An 18,907-nucleotide genomic window follows, 5' to 3' on the forward strand; every position below is an offset into this window, starting at 1 on the left:
GGAACCTTTTGAGGAACTCAGTGCATTTCCACCGCAGGAACTAGGGTCTAAATTTAGTTCTGGGGGCTTTGTTTTACCCCCCAAAAGGTTCCTGCGGGGGGGGTAGTACTTTCCGAAAGTACAGGAACCTTTTGGGTGGAGCTTGCAGCGCTGAACATTTCTGATTGGTCGAGTACTCACGGGATTTTTTTGTGTCTATTTTCAGGCGCCATGTTTGAAAATATGCAGGCGCAAACCAATTTATTTTCATAATAACTTCAAATCAAACTTGTATGTTATGCGGCGAAGTAGCCTACTTTTGGTTATAGCCTGCCAACGTCTTGGAATTATAACGTGTGCTCTTCTGTTCTTTTCTTGCTTTAGTATTCGTTTTATAAAATGCTAAGCATTCGTGCTGGGACAGCATATTACGTACTAAAACATTCAAACAGATTAATTCGGTTGCTGAATATTTTCTTCCGGATTTTCTTAGCCCGTTGTAATTGACTCAAAACGTTTGATACAGTTATGTGAGGTATGCGGTAGTTCTGCGTAATTCACATTGGTGATACAGTAAAAGCAAACTGGAAATCACCTTCCGCACTTTTTGTCAGGGTAAAATAACAGGTTAATTCTAGTAATCGTACCTTTAGCTTTTTCAGACTGCCGTAATTTTACTCTGCCATTCTTCAATTCCACAAAAAGACCAGGAAGACTATGGACTAATTTATGGTGCATGGTTCGCATCTGGAGGGCACACTTCACCACAACAACTGACAAGGAAAACAACAATAAATGAATTACAAAATCATATTGTTACAAACTGAACCCCAGCAAACAGCAACACTACGCTTTACTTGTTAATGTAACTCTGGGTTTATTTCCACCAAACACAGACACGGTGTATTTTTTCACCACAGGCATACAAACCTGGAGGCTAGGTGTTCCACAGAGTGTATGGCTTTATACAAAAATAATATTTAAAGACAGTAAATGGCTAAATGGCCACAAGTGCAAAGGAAATAATAAAAAAAAAATTCCACAGCCTATAGTTACCTCTTTACCAGAATGTTCTTTCGTTCCCTCTCACCTTCTCTTTTTTCCCCTTCTTCCCCTTCAGCTTCTTCTTCCACTTCCTCCTTCTTGTGTGTTTTTAGTTTCACTCTTACTCTTACTGAGGAAGAGGAGGAGTATGGGGATGCTGAAGATGAGTACTTCTTTGTAAATTTTTAGCAAGGCACTTCTTCTTCTTCTTCTTCTTCTTCTTCTTCTTCTTCTTCTTCTCTTCTTCTCTTCTTCTTCTTCTTCTTCTTCTTCTTTTCTTCTTCTTCTTTTCTTCTTCTTCTTCTTCTTCTTCTTCTTCTTCTTCTTCTTCTTCTCTTCTTTCTTTCTTCTCTTCTCTTCTCCTTCTCCTTCTCCTTCTCCTTCTCCTTCTCCTTCTCTTCTCTTCTCCTTCTCCTTCTCTTCTCCTTCTCCTTCCTTCTCTTCTCCTTCTCCTTCTCCTTCTCCTTCTCCTTCTCCTTCTCCTTCTCCTTCTCCTTCTCCTTCCTCATGTACTATGGTTCAACGTGTGCCATTGTAGCAACGTACTTTTCATTCCCCATTCATTCTCTATGGGACTTGTTTCCCAAAAAACTTTAAATATTTGCAAAACTATTCGGAATTTCAAAAAGATTTGAACAAGCACAGTGCTCTGAACCAAGCTGAATATTGGGATTTCCAGCTTGATAGCTCTGCACCAAGTTATTTAGTAAATTATTTTACTCGCATCAGAAACATCTATGGTAATGATCTATGGTAATGATCTATGGTAATGATCTATGGTAATGCAACCAGAGGCAGCCTCCCCTGTATATTCAAGAGCCTAATGGGGAAGAATGACTTTTTGTACAGGACTGCAGTTCTGTGAAATAGACTTCCCTCTGAATTTAAATCATGTGCATCGGAGTATACTTATAGATTATCCATAAAAAGATGGCTGTTAAATACTGTGTAACCATAATTGTTTTTATAATAGAATCTGCCAGTCATCCAGTATGCTGTATGTCCTGTGGTGAATGTATTGTTGGGTCAATCTGTTTGTATTGCATTAACTGTGTTGTATTGGATGTTTTGTCATATCTATGTTCGACTGTTAGAAGACTGCTGGCTTTCATGTGTTATTCTCAACCATTTTAAACTGTCAAATAAATTCATTCATTCAGTCATTCAAGAATAATTAGCATGCAAGAGAACAGGCTGTGGGTTGCTGAAGCAACCACACTAATAAGAATAAGAATAAGAAGAATAATAAATATGCAAGAGAACAGGCTGTGGGTTGCTGAAGCAACCACACTAATAAGAATAAGAATAAGAATAAGAAGAATAATAAGTATGTAAGAGAACAGGCTGTGGGTTGCTGAAGCAACCACACTAATAAGAATAAGAATAAGAATAAGAAGAATAATATATATGCAAGAGAACAGGCTGTGGGTTGCTGAAGCTCGTCTCATCGTCCTCAGAAAGGAGAACTAAGATTACCAGAGATTACATTACATTACATTATACATTACATTATAGGCATTTAGCAGACGCTCTTATCCAGAGCGACTTACACAACTTTTTACTTAGCACTTTACATTGTATCCATTTATACAGCTGGATATATACTGAAGCAATGCAGGTTAAGTACCTTGCTCAAGGGTACAACGGCAGTGTCCTTACCCGGGATTCGAACCTACGACCTTTCGGTTACAAGCGCAGTTCCTTACCCACTGCGCCACACTCCGTCCTTATGCAATATAGCACATGTGCTGGCTGCACAGGGTATAAATGATCTGAGAGTTCTTCACTTTCCTGAGGATCTCAGACCTGGACACAGAGTTTGCACCAATTTTCTTCTAGTCAGAAAAAAGAAGACGATTTGAAGGTAGATATGAATCTCCACATTTAATACCATGCCTGTCGGGCCACCTTCAGTGCTGTTTATCAATAGAACTGCTCAACAGTGGACCTTCTTGTTTGGTTAGACATGGCACATGATTCAACATAGACCAAAGCTTAGGCTTATTTTAGGAAAACCACTGTCTCATTGCATTCCAGACTTTCTTGTGATGTTCTATTTGTGAGCTTGCTGAAATTAAACCTTCTTGACCACATCACTAGTGTAGTATATTGGTGTGGGAACTGGGTCTTCAGCTCTTAGGATTGTGGGCTTGAATTCCAGCTGACTAGTGCTTCAACGGAATTGCTTCAATAAAATATCCAGCCATATGGAGCATATGGATTGAATGTAATCTATGTAAATCCTTCTGGATAAGTCTGCTCAATGCTATAATCTAATGCAATTACGTTGGTGAAAACACTTTTGAGGACAAACAAGCAAACTGACTTCAGAAAAATTGTTAAAGACAATGGATGAGGGTCAAATATTTAACACATATCGACAGTCCTGTAATCAAAGTATAATATTCAGTTTTAAAATAATATTATTTTGCTTTGCTTCTTGTTGGTCGGATGATAGTAACACAGCTAGCTAGCTGGGAACTTGCCAGATGACAAAGCCACATTAAATATGGCTCAGTGCATATGGTGGAAACGTCACACTTTGTAGCTACAGCGGGCTCCAGAATTATTGGCACCCTTGATAAATATGCACAAAAAATGCTAAAAAAAAAAAATGCTAAACTAAAAAATAATATAGTTATTGACATAAGCTTTATTTTCCAACACGTGTAAACTAGTGTGCTTGATTAATGATTCATTGGAATCAACCAAAGTCTTACATTTTTTAAATAAAAAAAATATTTCCTCAAAAAACAGGTTCCACAATTATTGGCACCCCTGGTTTAATACTTTGTGAAAACACCCCTGGCAAAGATGACAGCCATGAGTCTTTTCCTATAATTTGTGATAAGGTTAGAGAGCACATTTGGAAGGATCTTTGACCATTGCTCCATGTAGAACTTTTCAGAATCATTGATACTTTTGGGTTTGCGCTTATGGACCCCCCCTCTTTAGTTCAGACCACAGGTTTTTTATAGAATTTAAATCTGGAGACTGAGATGGCCATTGGAAAACATGGATGTTCATTTCACTTAAGCATTTCTGTTTAGATTTTGATGTATGATTGGAGTCATTGTCCTGCTGGACAATCTACCTATGATCAAGTCCTAGCTTCTTAGCAGAGACAACCAAATTTTCTTCCAGAATTTCCTGGTACTTTGTTGAATTCATTGTGCCGTTGATCTAAAATAGTGACCCGGGACCACTGCCAGCAAAACATCTCCAAAATATCAATGACCCACCTCCATATCTGACAGTAGGTATGAGGTGCTTCTCCTCAAAGCCCTGACCCTTGCCTACACTGCTGCTAACAGGACAGCCCCCATCTACTTGCAGGACATGACTCGATTCTATGTGCCTGCTCGACCACTCCGCTCTGCGGCAGCAGGGCGCCTTGTAACCCCTCCCACCCGCCCAAAGGGATCACAGAGCTTCTCCACCCTAACTCCCCAGTGGTGGAACGAACTCCCCGTCCCTCTCCGAACCTCCCCCTCACTACCCACCTTCCGCCGTGGACTGAAGACTAGACTAGACCTAGACTAACCACCACCACGCTGTATATTTCACTCTTTAAAAAAAACCTCCCCCCCCTTTCATGACACTTGTTACATGTTGCCCCATCCCAGCACCTTTTGGTAATTTGTATTTGTCCTAATACTGTAGCTTATTCTTCTGCCTAGTTGGCTTTGCAGAGGTTAGGTCAGAATAGTGTTCAGTGTGTAAACTGTGTTCTTGGCTAGAAATAGCTGTACAAAATAAGTATTGTACCTTACTGAACCTGTGTTTAGCAATTGTCTATGACCATGATATGCAGTTTTTGTACGTCGCTTTGGATAAAAGCGTCTGCGAAATAAATGTAATGTAATGTATGCATTCCTCTTTTGCCGCCAAACATGTTGATGGTGTGTATGGCCAAAACGTTCAATTTTGGTCTCATCTGACAATAGCACTCTCTTCCAGTCATAATTCCAATGAGGTTTGGCAAGCTCCAGATTCTTGGTTTTGTTTATTGTGCTCAGTAAGGCTGTCTTCGTGCCACACTTCCAAAGAGTTAGTTGGTATGGAGGTGCCATTTTATGATTTTTTTAGACTTGTTGACCGCAAGAAACAAACCAATCTCTGCAATACTTAAACAGCGATCCTTGGGTTATTAATGGCCTCCCTCACCATCTTCCTCACCGTCCGTGGGGACACCATGCACTTGCTTCCTCTTCCTGGAAAATTTGCAACCATTCCATATGTTTTACACCTTTTTATTATTGCCCTTACAGTGCTAAGTGGTATGTATAACAGTTTATGTCTTTTGTACCCATTACCAGACTTGTAACGGTAAATTACCATCGGTCTCTTCTGAATTGACGGTTATTTGGCTTTTCCCATGCTGATGGATGACAAAGGGATTTTGTATGCTTGTTACGTTATTTTTATTCTCTAGTGAAACTGGAAGTGATGGAATGACACAATATAGTTCCTTTAGACTGAGATGAACTAAATAGAGTAAAATTGTATTGCCAATTTCATTTTGTTTGATTTTACTTACAATAATTGTTAGGGGTGCCAATAATTATGGCACCAATGGTTTTCAGAAAAAATTAGATTACTGAATAAAAAAACATTGAAGCATGAGAGTAAATTTATAATAAAAGTATATAGTTTTCCCATATGTTTTAACATAACATATAGATTATTATCTGTGTCATTTAACTTGGAATACAATTAAAGATACCATTTTCTACTCCTTTTATTTATTTATTTATTTTATTTATTATTTTTTGTTTTACTCATTGTTGTGATATGGTTCATTGTGATTTGGTGATATGTTTTTATTCTAATATTGTGGTATGGCTGTGTTGATCTGTCAAAGCACTTTGAGCTACATGCTCTGTATGAAAGGTGCTACATAAATAAAGTTATTATTATTATTATTATTATTTATTATATGCAGCCTTTTTTCTTCATTTTTATTAAGGGTGCCAATAATTCTGGAGCCCACTGTAAATAAAGTCAGCAGGGCCTGAAATGGCAAAGATCCAGCCTAGAGTCACTGCCTATCTGGGTAGCTTGATAGCAAAGTGAGCATCTATTGAAATGTTCACTTTCTTTAGCTGATCAGCAACTGTAACAACTACAAGGTCCATTGTGTATATTCACAGCATCTACGTATGTAGATAGGCAGATAGCCTTGTTAGCTGCCTTTATAGCTAACAGAGCAAGCTACATGGCTACCGGAGATAGCAGGTGCCGCTGCATCACAAATATTCTATTCATTAATTAAATAAAATTAAATAAATACCAAGCTTTTTCCACCCGTTTTTTTTTCATGGTGCACTTTACAAATAAAATTAATGGACCCTCTAGTCTTGGCCAGTCTACTAGCTAATGATATTTAAGGGAATACCAGTAACGTCAGTGTTTTTGACCACAAAGCCAGTTAGACGTTGGTTTGGAGTTTAAGCCTTGGGTTTAAGTACCTAGGCCACAGCTCTGCATTACAACCGTTACAGCAGCTAATACTTATTTCACATATTCACAGAGCTGCTCCAGTTGTAATGCGGTTCTGTGGTCCAGTGGCTAAAATCTGAGGTTTTATACTCCAGCTAAGCACGCTACAGGTGACCCTTAGAACCTGCGACTTCCAAGGTAATATCTCACCTGTGTGTTGGTAACTGACTGCTTCTGCAAGCCACTGCTGTAGACTGCGCACATCCTGGAAACAATGAAGCACCAGTACCATGCTCGCCACAGTTCCACCAATCAGAATGGGAGATGGGTTGCACTGAAGACCCTGAGTGGGTGGTGATGTTAACATGTTACAATGTGACATGTTTAAAGGTCATTTCAAACTGACAACAATAACAGACTCTGCCGATTTACCACTTCTTCCCTACTCTCACCTGTGGTCACAAGCTATGCGTACTGCCCGAAAGAGTGGGATCGCGAATACAGCGGCTGAAATGGGGTTTCCCTCTAGAGTAACAGGGCTTACTCTCCTTGATACGGTGAGGAGCTCAGCCATCCGGGAGGACCTCAGAGTAGAGCCACTGCTCTTCGGCACTGAAAGGAGGCAGTTGAGGTGCTCCGGGCATCTGATAAGGTTGCCTCCTTGCCGCCTCCCTCTGGAGGTGTTTCCAACAAGACCACCAGGGAGGAGACCCAGGGAGGAGACCCAGGGGCAGACCTAGGACACGCTGGAGGGATTACATCCACCGGCTGGCCTGGGTTCCACCGAGCTGATTTGGCGGAAGTCGCTGGGGGGAGGGACGTCTGGACTGCTCTGCTTGCCCTGTTGTCTGGTTCAGGCGAAAATAGATGGATGGATGGATTTTAAGAACAAACATTGCCTTTTCCCTATTGCTTGTGCCATTCTTCCACTCTGCCCCCACCCTTCCCCAATCAATGCCTACCATAAAAAGAACACTGCACCAGCACAACTTCAGATGAGCCTCAAGAACACAACGACCAGATCAGAACATGTATAAAAAAATGCTGTAATTTCTTGTTGGTGGGAACAAAATGTACAGTATATTAAATAAAGCCCTTTAATGAAAGCTAAGAATCTGCTCTTTAATGTATTGCTTGATTTTAAATATAAAATTAGGGAGTGCAGAGCCAGATCAATAAAAAAACATGTCTTTGTCCAAATATTACAGAGGGCACTGTATGTACAGTATATACATTTCAATGCAAAAGTATTGGGACAATGACACAATTTCATTGAAATGTACTGCATCTGCCCTGATAATGTCATAATTTACCGTGACTCCTGGTATGAATTATGGCAAGTTAATTATAAAAATGTAAGGGCTGTAAATACATTCAAAATATTTACTGTTCAACACTGAGCAGTTTGTGTTCTTGTTCACAGTCATGGAATCTGAGGCTATTGAAACTGCAGCCCTCGGACGCCCCCTGCACCCTGGCATGCTGTATGACTGTCGCAGTGAGACCTTTATCCCAGGTAATGTACCTGCTAAACACACCTTTATCCCAGATAATGTACCTGTTAAAAACACCTACATCCCAGGTAATTACTGTTAACACACACCTTTATCCAGGTAATGTACCTGTTAAAACACCTTTATCACGGTAATGTACCTGTTAAACACACCTTTATCCCAGGTAATGTACCTGTTAACACACCTCATCAGGTAATGTACGTAACACACCTTTATCACAGGTAATGTACCTGTTAAACACACCTTTATCCCAGGTAATGTACCTGTTAAACACACCTTTATCCCAGGTAATGTACCTGTTAAACACACCTTTATCACAGGTAATGTACCTGTTAAACACACCTTTATCACAGGTAATGTACCTGTTAAACACACCTTTATCACAGGTAATGTACCTGTTAAACACACCTTTATCCCAGGTAATGTACCTGTTAAACACACCTTTATCAGAGGTAAGTACCTGTTAAACACTCCTGTATCACAGGTAATGTACCTGTTAAACACACCTTTATCACGGGTAATGTACCTGTTAAACACACCTTTATCACGGGTAATGTACCTGTTAAAAACACCTACATCCCAGGTAATGTCCCTGCTAAACACACCTTTATCACGGGTAATGTACCTGCTAAGCACACATTCATCCCAGGTAATGTACCTGTTAAACACACCTTTATCCCAGGTAATGTACCTGCTAAGCACACCTTCATCCCAGGTAATGTACCTGTTACACCTTATCAGGTAACTGAAACACACCTTTATCACAGGTAATGTACTTACTAAACACACACCTTTATCCCAGGTAATGTACCTGCTAAACACAACCTTATTCCCTGTAATGTACCTGTTAAGGACACCTTTATCACAGGTAATGTACCTGCTAAACACACCTTTATCCCAGGTAATGTACCTGTTAAAAACACCTTTATCACAGGTAATGTACCTGTTAAACACACCTTTATCACGGGTAATGTACCTGTTAAAAACACCTTTATCACAGGTAATGTACCTGTTAAACACACCTTTATCCCAGGTAATGTACCTGCTAAAACACCTTTATCCCAGGTAATGTACCTGTTAAACACACCTTTATCCCAGGTAATGTACCTGTTACACACACGCCTTTATCACAGGTAATGTACCAGTTAAACACACATATGTCCCAGGTAATGTACCTGTTAAATGCACCTATAACCCAAGTAATGTATGTTTCAAACAGACTTTTTACCCAGGCGATAAACACAAATACCTTCAGCCATTGTCACACCTTTATCAGCATGGATATAAGACATTAAAAATAAATGGTTAATTTAACAAGGTTATGCTGTAATAGAATTCATAACTTGTCTCTCAAGACGATAAGTTATCACTAGGCATTTGCTCCAATCCAGTCATCTTATTTTCTCAATTTTTTTGAGATCAAGGTCATATTGCCTCAGTTTACTAAATCCTTCCAATCTGACTACCTGTGGTGTGTTAATAAAGTATTTATATATACAGTGAATATGTATTATTCATTAGAACCTTTATACTTGCAGTGTTTTAGTTGTTTTTATCTATGGATAATGATGGTGATAATGATCAATGACAGAATTTTCTTCTGTGTTAGGAGTCACACTGTGGGATCAAGCAGCTATCGATAAAGATATGAATGTGAAACCACAGCCCAACACGTGTTTTCATTATGTCGCGTCCGACTCGATCACTGAGAAGACCGACCTGATGGACGTGAGTGCCTCCCTGAAAGCCAGCTTTCTGGCAGGGCTGGTGGAGGTGGGAGGGTCGGGCAGTTACCTGAAGGACACCTTGTCCTCCATGCGACAATGCAGGGTCACGATGCAATACAAACAGACGACTGAGTTCAAGCACCTGACCATGGCCCAACTGGGACATGTGACGTACCCCGAAGTGTTTGACCAGAAGACTGCTACCCATGTGGTCACAGCGGTGCTGTACGGGGCTGAGGCCTTCATGGTCTTCGATCAGATGTCTTCTGATGAGAAGGACAAGCAAGATATTCAGGGGAACATGGACGTGATGATTAAGAAGATCCCTACTATTGAGATCAGTGGTTCAGGGAAAGTGGTCATGACAGACGAAGAGAAGAAGAAGGTGGAGAATTTCAACTGCACGTTCCATGGTGATGTTACTCTGGAACAGAACCCTTCGACTTACGAGGAGGCCGTGCTGGTGTACAAAGAGCTCCCGAAGCTGCTGGGGGCGGATGGGAGTAAAGCTGTGCCTGTGAGGGTCTGGCTCTATCCTCTGACGAACCTGGACTCCAAAGCAGCCCAGCTGGTGAGAGAGATCTGCACGGATCAGGTGACACGTTTGGAAGCGGTGATGGGCCAGTTGCATGAAGCTGAAATGAGAGCCAACGACTCAATCAAACGGTGTCTGGCTATCAAGGCCACTGATGTAACAGACAAGCTGTACAAATTCCAAGACAAACGGACCGTTTACACTGAGACCCTTCTGCAGAATATAAGTAAGGTTCTGCCAGCTATCCGGGAGGGTACAGCGGAGGAACAGAAGCTGGTCAACATCCTGAAGTTCCATGAAGAATCATCTTTCACTCATGACAAAATGAAAAAATGGCTTGATGACAAAGAGTCTGAAATAGGGGTCTTGGAAAGTTACATCAGTCCTCTGAAAAAAATTCCAATTGTGCCACACGGGCCTGAGATGAACAAAGTTCTCTTTGATCCCCAAAACGAAACTGTCTACATCTTCAACTTCACCTCACTGCAGTATGAGGAACCGTACCTCTCAAACCTCCACGAGTGCCTGAATTCAACAAGGTTCAAGAAAATGGAGGAGATCTCTGTGGCTCGTGACCTCAGCTTCAAAGAGGAGGCCCTGCCGTGGTTCAGGAACCCAGATGTGTCTGAGAGAATGAGAAATGTACTGGAGGATTTTAAGTCATATATGAATGACCCTGCATACAGATGCATTAGCTACAAATCAAACACCCCGTTCCACGGAGCTTCTATTTTTATGTATGACAAAGGGGACCTGATACAAAAGTTATGAAGGGGGAGGTGCAGGGTAGGGCTGCAGAGGATGCACAAGACGGGTGGAAGGAAGGTCGAAGACACTCTGGCTACTCAGGAAGAGAAGAAGAAAAGTAACAGAAAATAAGAAAGGTGGCATGGATGGATTTGCCTCTCTCTTGCTGCTTCTATGTTTCTTGCTATCGCTCTCTCTCTCTCTCTCTCTCTTTATCTATTCTCTCTTTTCTGCCTGTGGTTAGTTTTTTGATAGTTTTTCTATCTATGTTGCTTGTCTATTATTTTTATTTTGAAGTACAGTAATTTCTGTGGTTGAACAATGTCCCAATAAAAGGGGTTTTTAAATCTCAATCTCTCTCTCTCTCACACACACATTCCCTAGCATAATTTTGTTGAATAATCGAAGATGAAATTTTGTAATCACAGTTAAGTTTGATAATCAGATCTTTCTCTCAACTGTGTTTAATGTCTAAAGATTTTCATGTTATTTTTTGTTTTGATTTTACATCATAATAATCATAATAACAATAGTTACCACGATAATAGTATTGTTGTATGCATGCTGATTTCTTTGATTGTTTTATGTTCAATATTGATTCATGTTTTGTTTAATATTGATTAATGTGATTGATTAATGTATAAATCACTTGATACTGATGTTACAAAAATGACAATAAAACTTTTAAACATTAATATTAATGTAATATTATTACTTGCAATGTGAATATTTAACACTTTAAGTCTCAGACTTAGGCTTCACATGTGATATAACTGTGCAGTCACTCAGCACTGCATGAAAAACAATTCCTGGAAGACACCTGACCTGTTAAATTTGGGGTGTATAAGTTGTGAGTCGTAGTTTCCCCCGTCTACACAGGTATTCCCAGGCGTGTCCTGAGATGGCAAACTGAGTTTGAATATCTTTAGCCGAGGTACATGTAAACCTTTGACCTCAGCTGTAGCAGGGCTATCTGGTTGGTACTCAGCAGCCTTACGACTGAAAATCTATGACTTAAAAAAAAAAATAGAAACTCAGAGGTCCTTAAGCGTGTTACCTAATTCTGTATTTGACTTAGAATCTAGTGTTAAAACAGAATTGTCTTGCAACTTTTACCTAGCTATAAGTGAGGTGTGTATAACGGCGTGGGGGTGTTGGAGAACCAGAAGCGACGAATATAGGGGAACGAAAAGCTGACGCTACCGGAAGCGTTAGCCACAAAGTCCCGAAGGACAAAGGAAGGGGAACACCCGAAAGTAAAACACAAAACAAATAAGATCCTTGGGAGAGCAACTCCCGCACACAAAGGATCCTAAACAACAACAAAAAAACACGGAGTCAAAAACCACTCCGAAGGACCCCCTTGTCCAGCCGTAAAACAGGCTCGCGAAACCAAAAGCGACCCGTGAAAACCAGGGCGAAAAAAGAAAAGGACCAGTGGTACAGAGGCGAAGCTCTGGTACCAAACCCAAAACTGGTCTCAAAAGAAAAGACAACTGAGTAGCAAAACTTACTCAGCGAAAAGAAAACCCTGAGACGCAGCTCAGAAAAACACAAACAAAATACATTACCCGGGACAACGTCCCGATACCCACCGGCTCACACGAGCTCAAAATAAAAGTATAAATGCTCTTAAGGTGTCAGAATGCGCCCACTGCGCTAAGAGACTGACTCGCCTTAAGAGGACCCAGAACCAACCACAACACAGTTCAGTAAACCGTCCACCGAGCACCTATACCTCTACCGTACCGGCTTTGTGTTTAAACAGGATTTTACACAGAAGCGCCGATGGCTGTTCTGTCAGTGCTTTTAAAGGCACCTCCCCAGGTGAAAATAATTGGGAAATCAGACACCTGGAACAAATTAAGAACTTCTCAAAGGCCAGGTGCCTTCTAGTGGCAGCACAAGGCCACTACACCCCAGAACCATGACAGTGTGGGGCTGACTCTGAAATTCGAGCATACATACCACAGTGCCTGGGACACTGTTGCACCTAAGAACACATGCACCAGCTCTCATGGGGTTTATAACTGTTCTAGGTATTTGTGAAGTTGCAGATGGGCTGAAAACGAGATGTGGTGAAAGTGTGATGATTTATTAATAAGAATAGTCACCGGTTTAGACAGCAAGAGCAAATGTGAAATCATTCAATACCTGTAGCTGAACACAGGATGCTGGCCAAGCCAAATAAACAAACATGTTCACTAACAAAGTACATAACCAAATGATTCCGTACCAACTAACTACAGTACCAGGAGAACAGTTAAGCAGATTCTTACTGAATGTTTCTTTGGACTACTCTTAAATGCAATCCAGATGCTTTTATCCAAAGCGACGTACAATAAGTGCATACCGATGGTCATTGGAACAACTACAAAACACAGGTCGAATTAGGTACAATACTCTTTATGCAACAGTTATTCAAAGCCATGAACACATTAAGTCCAGTTCACACAGTAAGCATAGGCTAGGTCAGAGAGTAATGTTAAGTCAAACTAGGAGGCATGACAACAAGCTACAAGATCAAGATAACGATACAAGTACAATGTAAGTCTTAGTTTTGAATGGTGCAATTGCATCCAGGGTAGTCAGGCACAGATCATTAAAATTACTCACTATTGATTATACATATTATTCAAATTACTCAATTATTCACTAAATATTCAGTCAAATGAGACTGGGGAAACCCAGAATGTGAAGCTGCAATAATGGCAAAACATTCAGCAGTTCCAGAGATACTGATTACATTACATTACAAGCATTTAGCAGACGCTCTTATCCAGAGTGACTAACGCACACAGCATTCTACATAGCATTCATGCATCCATTCATGGAGCTGGACATATACTGAAGCAATGCAGGTTAAGTAGCTTGCTCAAGGGCACAAGAGATTAGTCCAAAAATTTGTCTGAGGGGCGGGAGAGGGCCCGGGACCAGGATCAAAAAAAAAAACAAAAAAAAAAAATCACAAAGATCTTCAGACACTTTACACAATTCAGAGAAAGATCTGATTATCAAACTGAACTCTGATTGTAAAACTTTAGGTCTGATTATTAAACAACAAAAGGCAATTTATTTTATTTAATTGAATGTGTGCTTGTGTATGTGTGTGTGTGTGAGAGAGGGAGAGAGAGAAAGAAAGAGACAAAGAGAGAGTGAGTGAGTGAAAGAAACAGAAACAGCAAGAGACAGAAAGACAGAGTTACTGTCATTTATGCTGTTATTCTTGTTGTTTTTTTTGTTTGTTTTTTTTTTTAGCATGGTTGATGATTTTTGTTGTCACTATGATTTGGAAATATGTGTTTTTAAATATGTCATGCAATAAAGCATTTGAATTTGAAATGTGAAAATTTAAGAGAGAAAGCGAGGGGGGGGGGGGGGGGGGTTTCCAGAGGGGCCATCCATGCCAGCTTTCTTATTTTCAATTACTTTATTTCTTCTCTTCCTGAGTGGCCAGTGTGTCTTGGACCTTCCGTAACACCCGTTCTTGCGCCTCCTCTGCAGCCCTGCACCACTCTCCTCAACGCTGTGATATCAGCTTCCCGTTTTGATAAATAAAGATAGAAGCTCCGAGGAAGGAGGTGTCTGAAACGTAGCTGATGATGGCTGCGTACTGAGGGAACTGCAACACCACCCCGAAATCACTCAACATTTTTCTCATTCTCTCTGGGTTCCTGAACCAAGGCAGGGCCTCCTCTTTGAAGCTGAGGTCACAAGCCACAGAGATCTCCTCCATTTCCTTGAACTTTGTGGAAGCCAGGCACTCGTGTAGGTTCGAGAGGTACGGTTCCTCGTACTTTAGTGAGGTGAAGCTGAAGATGTAGGAATATTCATATTTTGGATCAAAGATAGCTTTGTCCAGCTCAGGCCCAGGCGGTACAATTTCACGGCAGCCCAAAGGACGCAGAGACTTGATATAGTCTTCCAGCACCCCTATTTCAGACTCTTTGTCATCAAGCCATTTTTTCATCTTGTCGTGAGTGAAAGATGATTCCTCATGGAACTTCAGGATGTCGATCAGCTTCTGTTCCTTCTCTGTCCCCGCCCGGATAGCTGGCAGAACCTTGCATAGATTCTGCTTGAGGGTCTCCGTGTAAATGGTCCGTTTGTTCTGGAATTTGTCCAGCTTGTCTGTTATGTCGGTGGCCTTAATGGCCTGACCCCGTCTGATGGAGTCGTTGGCTCTCATTTCAGCTTCATGCAACTGGCCCATCAGGACTTCCACACGTGATACCAGCTCCAAGCTGATCCCTGTCACCAGCTGGGCTGCTTTGGAGTCCAGGTTCTTCAGAGGATAGAGCCAGACCCTCACAGGCACAGCTTTACTCCCATCCGCCCCCAGCAGCTTCGGGAGCTCTTTGTACACCAGCACGGCCTCCTCGTAAGTCGAAGGGTTCTGTTCCAGAGTAACATCGCCATGGAACGTGCAGCTGAAATTCTCCACCTTCTTCTTCTCCTCGTCTGTCAGGTTCACTTTCCCTGAACCGCTGACATCAACTTTAGGGAGCTTCTTGACCATCACATCCATGTTCCCCTTAATTTCTTGCTTGTCCTTCTCATCGGCAGCCATCTGATCGAAGACCATGAAGGCCTCAGCCCCGTACAGCACCGCTGTAACCAAATGGGTAGCAGTCTTCTGGTCAAACACTTCGGGGTACGTCACATGTCCCAGTTGGGTCATGGTCAGCTGCTTGAACTCAGTCGTCTGTTTGTATTGCATTGTGACCCTGCATTGTCGCATGGAGGACAAGGTGTTCTTCAGGTAACTGCCCGACCCTCCCACCTCCACCAGCCCTGCCAGAAAGCTGACTTTCAGGGAGGCACTCACGTCCAACAGCTTGCTCTTCTCAGTGATTGAGTCGGACGCGACAAAATCAAGATACGTGTGGGGCTGTGGTTCCACATTCATATCTTTTTTGATAGCTGCTTGATCCCACAGTGAGACTCCTAACACAGAAAACAAGTTTATTCATTTATTATTAACATTCTCATTATTATTAAAGCACCTGAAATACATATTTAGAGATTTCTCATGAATTATTAATATTCAGTGTACAGTACGTACAAATACTTTAATAAACAAACCTGAGATGATCAGACTGGCAGCATTTGGTGAACGGACAATATGACCCTTATCTCAGTTGTGATAGAAAAATAATTTAAACAATTAAGATGACTGGATTGGAGCAAATGCCTATTGATAACTGACCATTTTGAGAGTACCATACTTATGAATACCATAACATGTTTAAAAGCATAAAGTTGTTAAATGTCCCATTTAGTTTTAAGGCCTTATATCCATGCAGTATCCAAAGTATGATAATGGATGAAGGTTTTGGTGTTTAACAGGTAGATCGCCTGTGATAAAAGTGTGTTTAATGGGTACATCACCTGGAATGAAGGTTACCTTACCTGATAGTTTACCTGGGATATGGTTAATAGGCATAGAACCTGATATGAAGGTGTTTAATGGACATCATACCTGATATGAAAATGTATTTCACAGCTACATTACCTTTATCACAGGTAATGTAGCTGAGAACACACCTGTTTAACAGGTACATTACCAGGGATAAAGGTGTGTTTAACAGGTACATTACCTGTGATACAGGAGTGTTTAACAGGTACATTACCTGGGATAAAGGTGTGTTTAACAGATAGATTACCTGTGATAAAGGTGTGTTTAACAGATACATTACCTGTGATGAAGGTGTGTTTAACAGATACATTACCTGGGATAAAGGTGTGTTTAACAGGTACATTACCTGTGATACAGGTGTGTTTAACAGGTACATTACTTGTGATAAAGGTGTGTTTAACCGATAGATTACCTGTGATAAAGGTGTGTTTAACAGGTACATTACCTGGGATGTAGGTGTGTTTAACAGATACATTACCTGTGATAAAGGTGTGTTTAGCAGGTACATTACCTGGGATAAAGGTGTCACCATGACAGTCATACAGCATGCCAGGGTGCAGGGGGCGTCCAAGGGCTGCAATTTGAAGAGTATCCATGACTGTGAATAAAAAATGCAGCATATATACAGTTATACATATATTGTGCTAAACCTGCCCTGAAATTTTCTGAATGTACGGAGGCCCCTGGCTTGTATTGTTGGCAAGTTACTAATAAAGATTTTGGGGCTGTAATGAACTATGAACTATTCAGGACTACTTCAAGCCATGCAGTTTGTGTCTCTGTATTGTATAACACCAGATATTTGAGCAGTTTGCAATTGGCTCTATATTCCACAATATTCATTAGGTACCTTTATGAAGGTACACAATACAAAAACTTGTATGTGTTCACGTAGAAAGTGCACAAATTAAAGCCTAGTCTTTAATTTGGAGAATAACACAATACGCTGCTTAGCATGAATACAATGAGACATCCAGCAAAATTATTCAATTTAAAAAAAAATCAGTTGAGGGGTTATGGTTAGGGGTGGAGCAATCCAAAATTCTCTTTCATCTAATTTTTCTTGTTTAACCAATCTATGTGGTGAAATTCCCTCAAGAACTCGACGCTGCTTGTCTAACTGAAATATGAGTCATCTTGAAGGATTTGACCAAACATACTGCAGGATGTAAATACAGTATGTATGTTGTCAAAGCTATTCTATTTTTTTCATTCCATAGCAGATCACATTGCGGCACTCTACGTACCTATGTTGTCATTCTGGCAGACAGAAAATACACCTTGTGAGGACTCTCCAACCACTCAAAGTCTCTAGTACAGCCCATATCGAATTTTGATTGACATGTGGTGAGCATGGTACCGGTACTTCTTGTTTCCAATATGTGTGCAGTCTACAACAATGGCTTGCAGATAGAGTCAGTTACACACACAGGTGAGAGACTATCTTGGCAAAGGAAGTTGCAGACGCCAATCCATCTACTGTGTATGGCTGGATATTTTACTGAAAGCACTTTAGGTTAAGTGCCCTGCTCAAGGACGAAACAACAGCACCCAGCTGGGAATTAGTTTCGGCAGGTTCAGTTTCAGCAAGCTCACAAATATAACACCACGATTAACTGTGGAATGCCACAAGTCAATGGTGTTTCCTAAGATATTCTTTGGCCCATGTTGAATCATGTGTCGTGGTTAACCAAACAGTGGACCCATTCTACTGATATACTGATCTAATGCTGGCATAACAGGCATAGTATTGAACATGGAGATCCATATCTACCTTCAGATTGTCTTTTTTCTGATGAGAAGAAAATTGGTGCAAACTCTGGGTCCGGGTCTCTGATGCTCAGGAAGGCGAAAAACCAAGTCTAACTCTCTAACAGATCATTTATACCCTGTGAGGCTGGAAGATACAGTATATTGCATCATCTCTGATAATCTTACTTCTCCATTTTGAGGAGGATGAGACCAATGTGAACTTTGTGGTCCTCTGGTCATAGACCACGTCATTGCTTTTTTGGCCTTGTATTTCCAAGGCTGGTGGCAGATGTATTTCAGTTCACTCATAAATAACAGTCTCAGCATGATTACGTTACATTACATTACAGGCATTTGGCAGACGCTCTTATCCAGAGCGATGTACAACAAAGTGTATAACCATAACCAGGAACAAGTATGTTGAAAACCCTAGAGGGAAGAACAGTTCCAAGTTATTTTATTTATTTATATAGTTTAATTGATAGGGACAATGCAAGTTAACATAGTACCACTTCAACTTGTTACAAACAAGTTGATGAAACTGATGTACCGCATACAGAGATTATAGCTATTGCTAGTTTCCAACTCCTGTCCCTAGTTAGGCTTTTAATAAGAGAACAATAAGTGCAGGGGACAACCGCATATGCTACATATGCAACATGATGCATTGCAATGACTTTCTTAGAATGTTTCAACCAAGGTATCGCAATCTGATGGGCAGCCCTGTTTTACAAACTAGTCTAGGTTG

General features: G+C 40.9%; 3 protein-coding genes across 4 annotated transcripts in view; 2 read left to right on the forward strand and 1 right to left on the reverse strand.

The window, feature by feature from the left end:
* LOC135248639 (E3 ubiquitin-protein ligase rnf213-alpha-like) overlaps nucleotides 1–7,205 on the forward strand; it is an 11,483-nt gene extending 4,278 nt beyond the window's left edge. The window contains exon 4 of the mRNA XM_064323458.1: nucleotides 6,951–7,205. Coding sequence (XP_064179528.1) covers nucleotides 6,951–7,205 — 255 coding nt within the window. The remainder of the gene's footprint in view (nucleotides 1–6,950) is intronic.
* Nucleotides 1–11,683, forward strand: part of LOC135249080 (stonustoxin subunit alpha-like) — a 142,934-nt gene extending 131,251 nt beyond the window's left edge. The window contains exons 1-3 of one of the 2 annotated variants that reach the window (XM_064324354.1): nucleotides 2,773–2,887; nucleotides 7,889–7,981; nucleotides 9,589–11,683. In XM_064324354.1, the coding sequence (XP_064180424.1) occupies nucleotides 7,891–7,981; nucleotides 9,589–11,012 (1,515 nt within the window). In that variant the 5' untranslated portion in view covers nucleotides 2,773–2,887; nucleotides 7,889–7,890 and the 3' untranslated portion in view covers nucleotides 11,013–11,683. Of the gene's footprint in view, nucleotides 1–2,772; nucleotides 2,888–7,888; nucleotides 7,982–9,588 lie in introns of those variants that run through there. The other variant, XM_064324355.1, reaches the window with a different exon arrangement.
* Nucleotides 11,684–13,062: 1,379 nt separating this feature from the next.
* LOC135249081 (stonustoxin subunit alpha-like) lies at nucleotides 13,063–18,268 on the reverse strand. Its single transcript, XM_064324356.1, has 3 exons — nucleotides 18,182–18,268; nucleotides 16,919–17,005; nucleotides 13,063–15,935 (listed from the first exon to the last, which is right to left on the reverse strand). Exons 2-3 carry the CDS (start codon nucleotides 17,001–17,003, stop codon nucleotides 14,509–14,511), a joined length of 1,512 nt encoding a protein of 503 aa, XP_064180426.1. The 5' UTR covers nucleotides 17,004–17,005; nucleotides 18,182–18,268; the 3' UTR covers nucleotides 13,063–14,508.
* Between the last annotated feature and the right edge of the window lie 639 nt (nucleotides 18,269–18,907).

Source organism: Anguilla rostrata, chromosome 2, assembly GCF_018555375.3.
Source record: "Anguilla rostrata isolate EN2019 chromosome 2, ASM1855537v3, whole genome shotgun sequence".
Classification (NCBI taxonomy): Eukaryota; Metazoa; Chordata; class Actinopteri; order Anguilliformes; family Anguillidae; genus Anguilla; species Anguilla rostrata.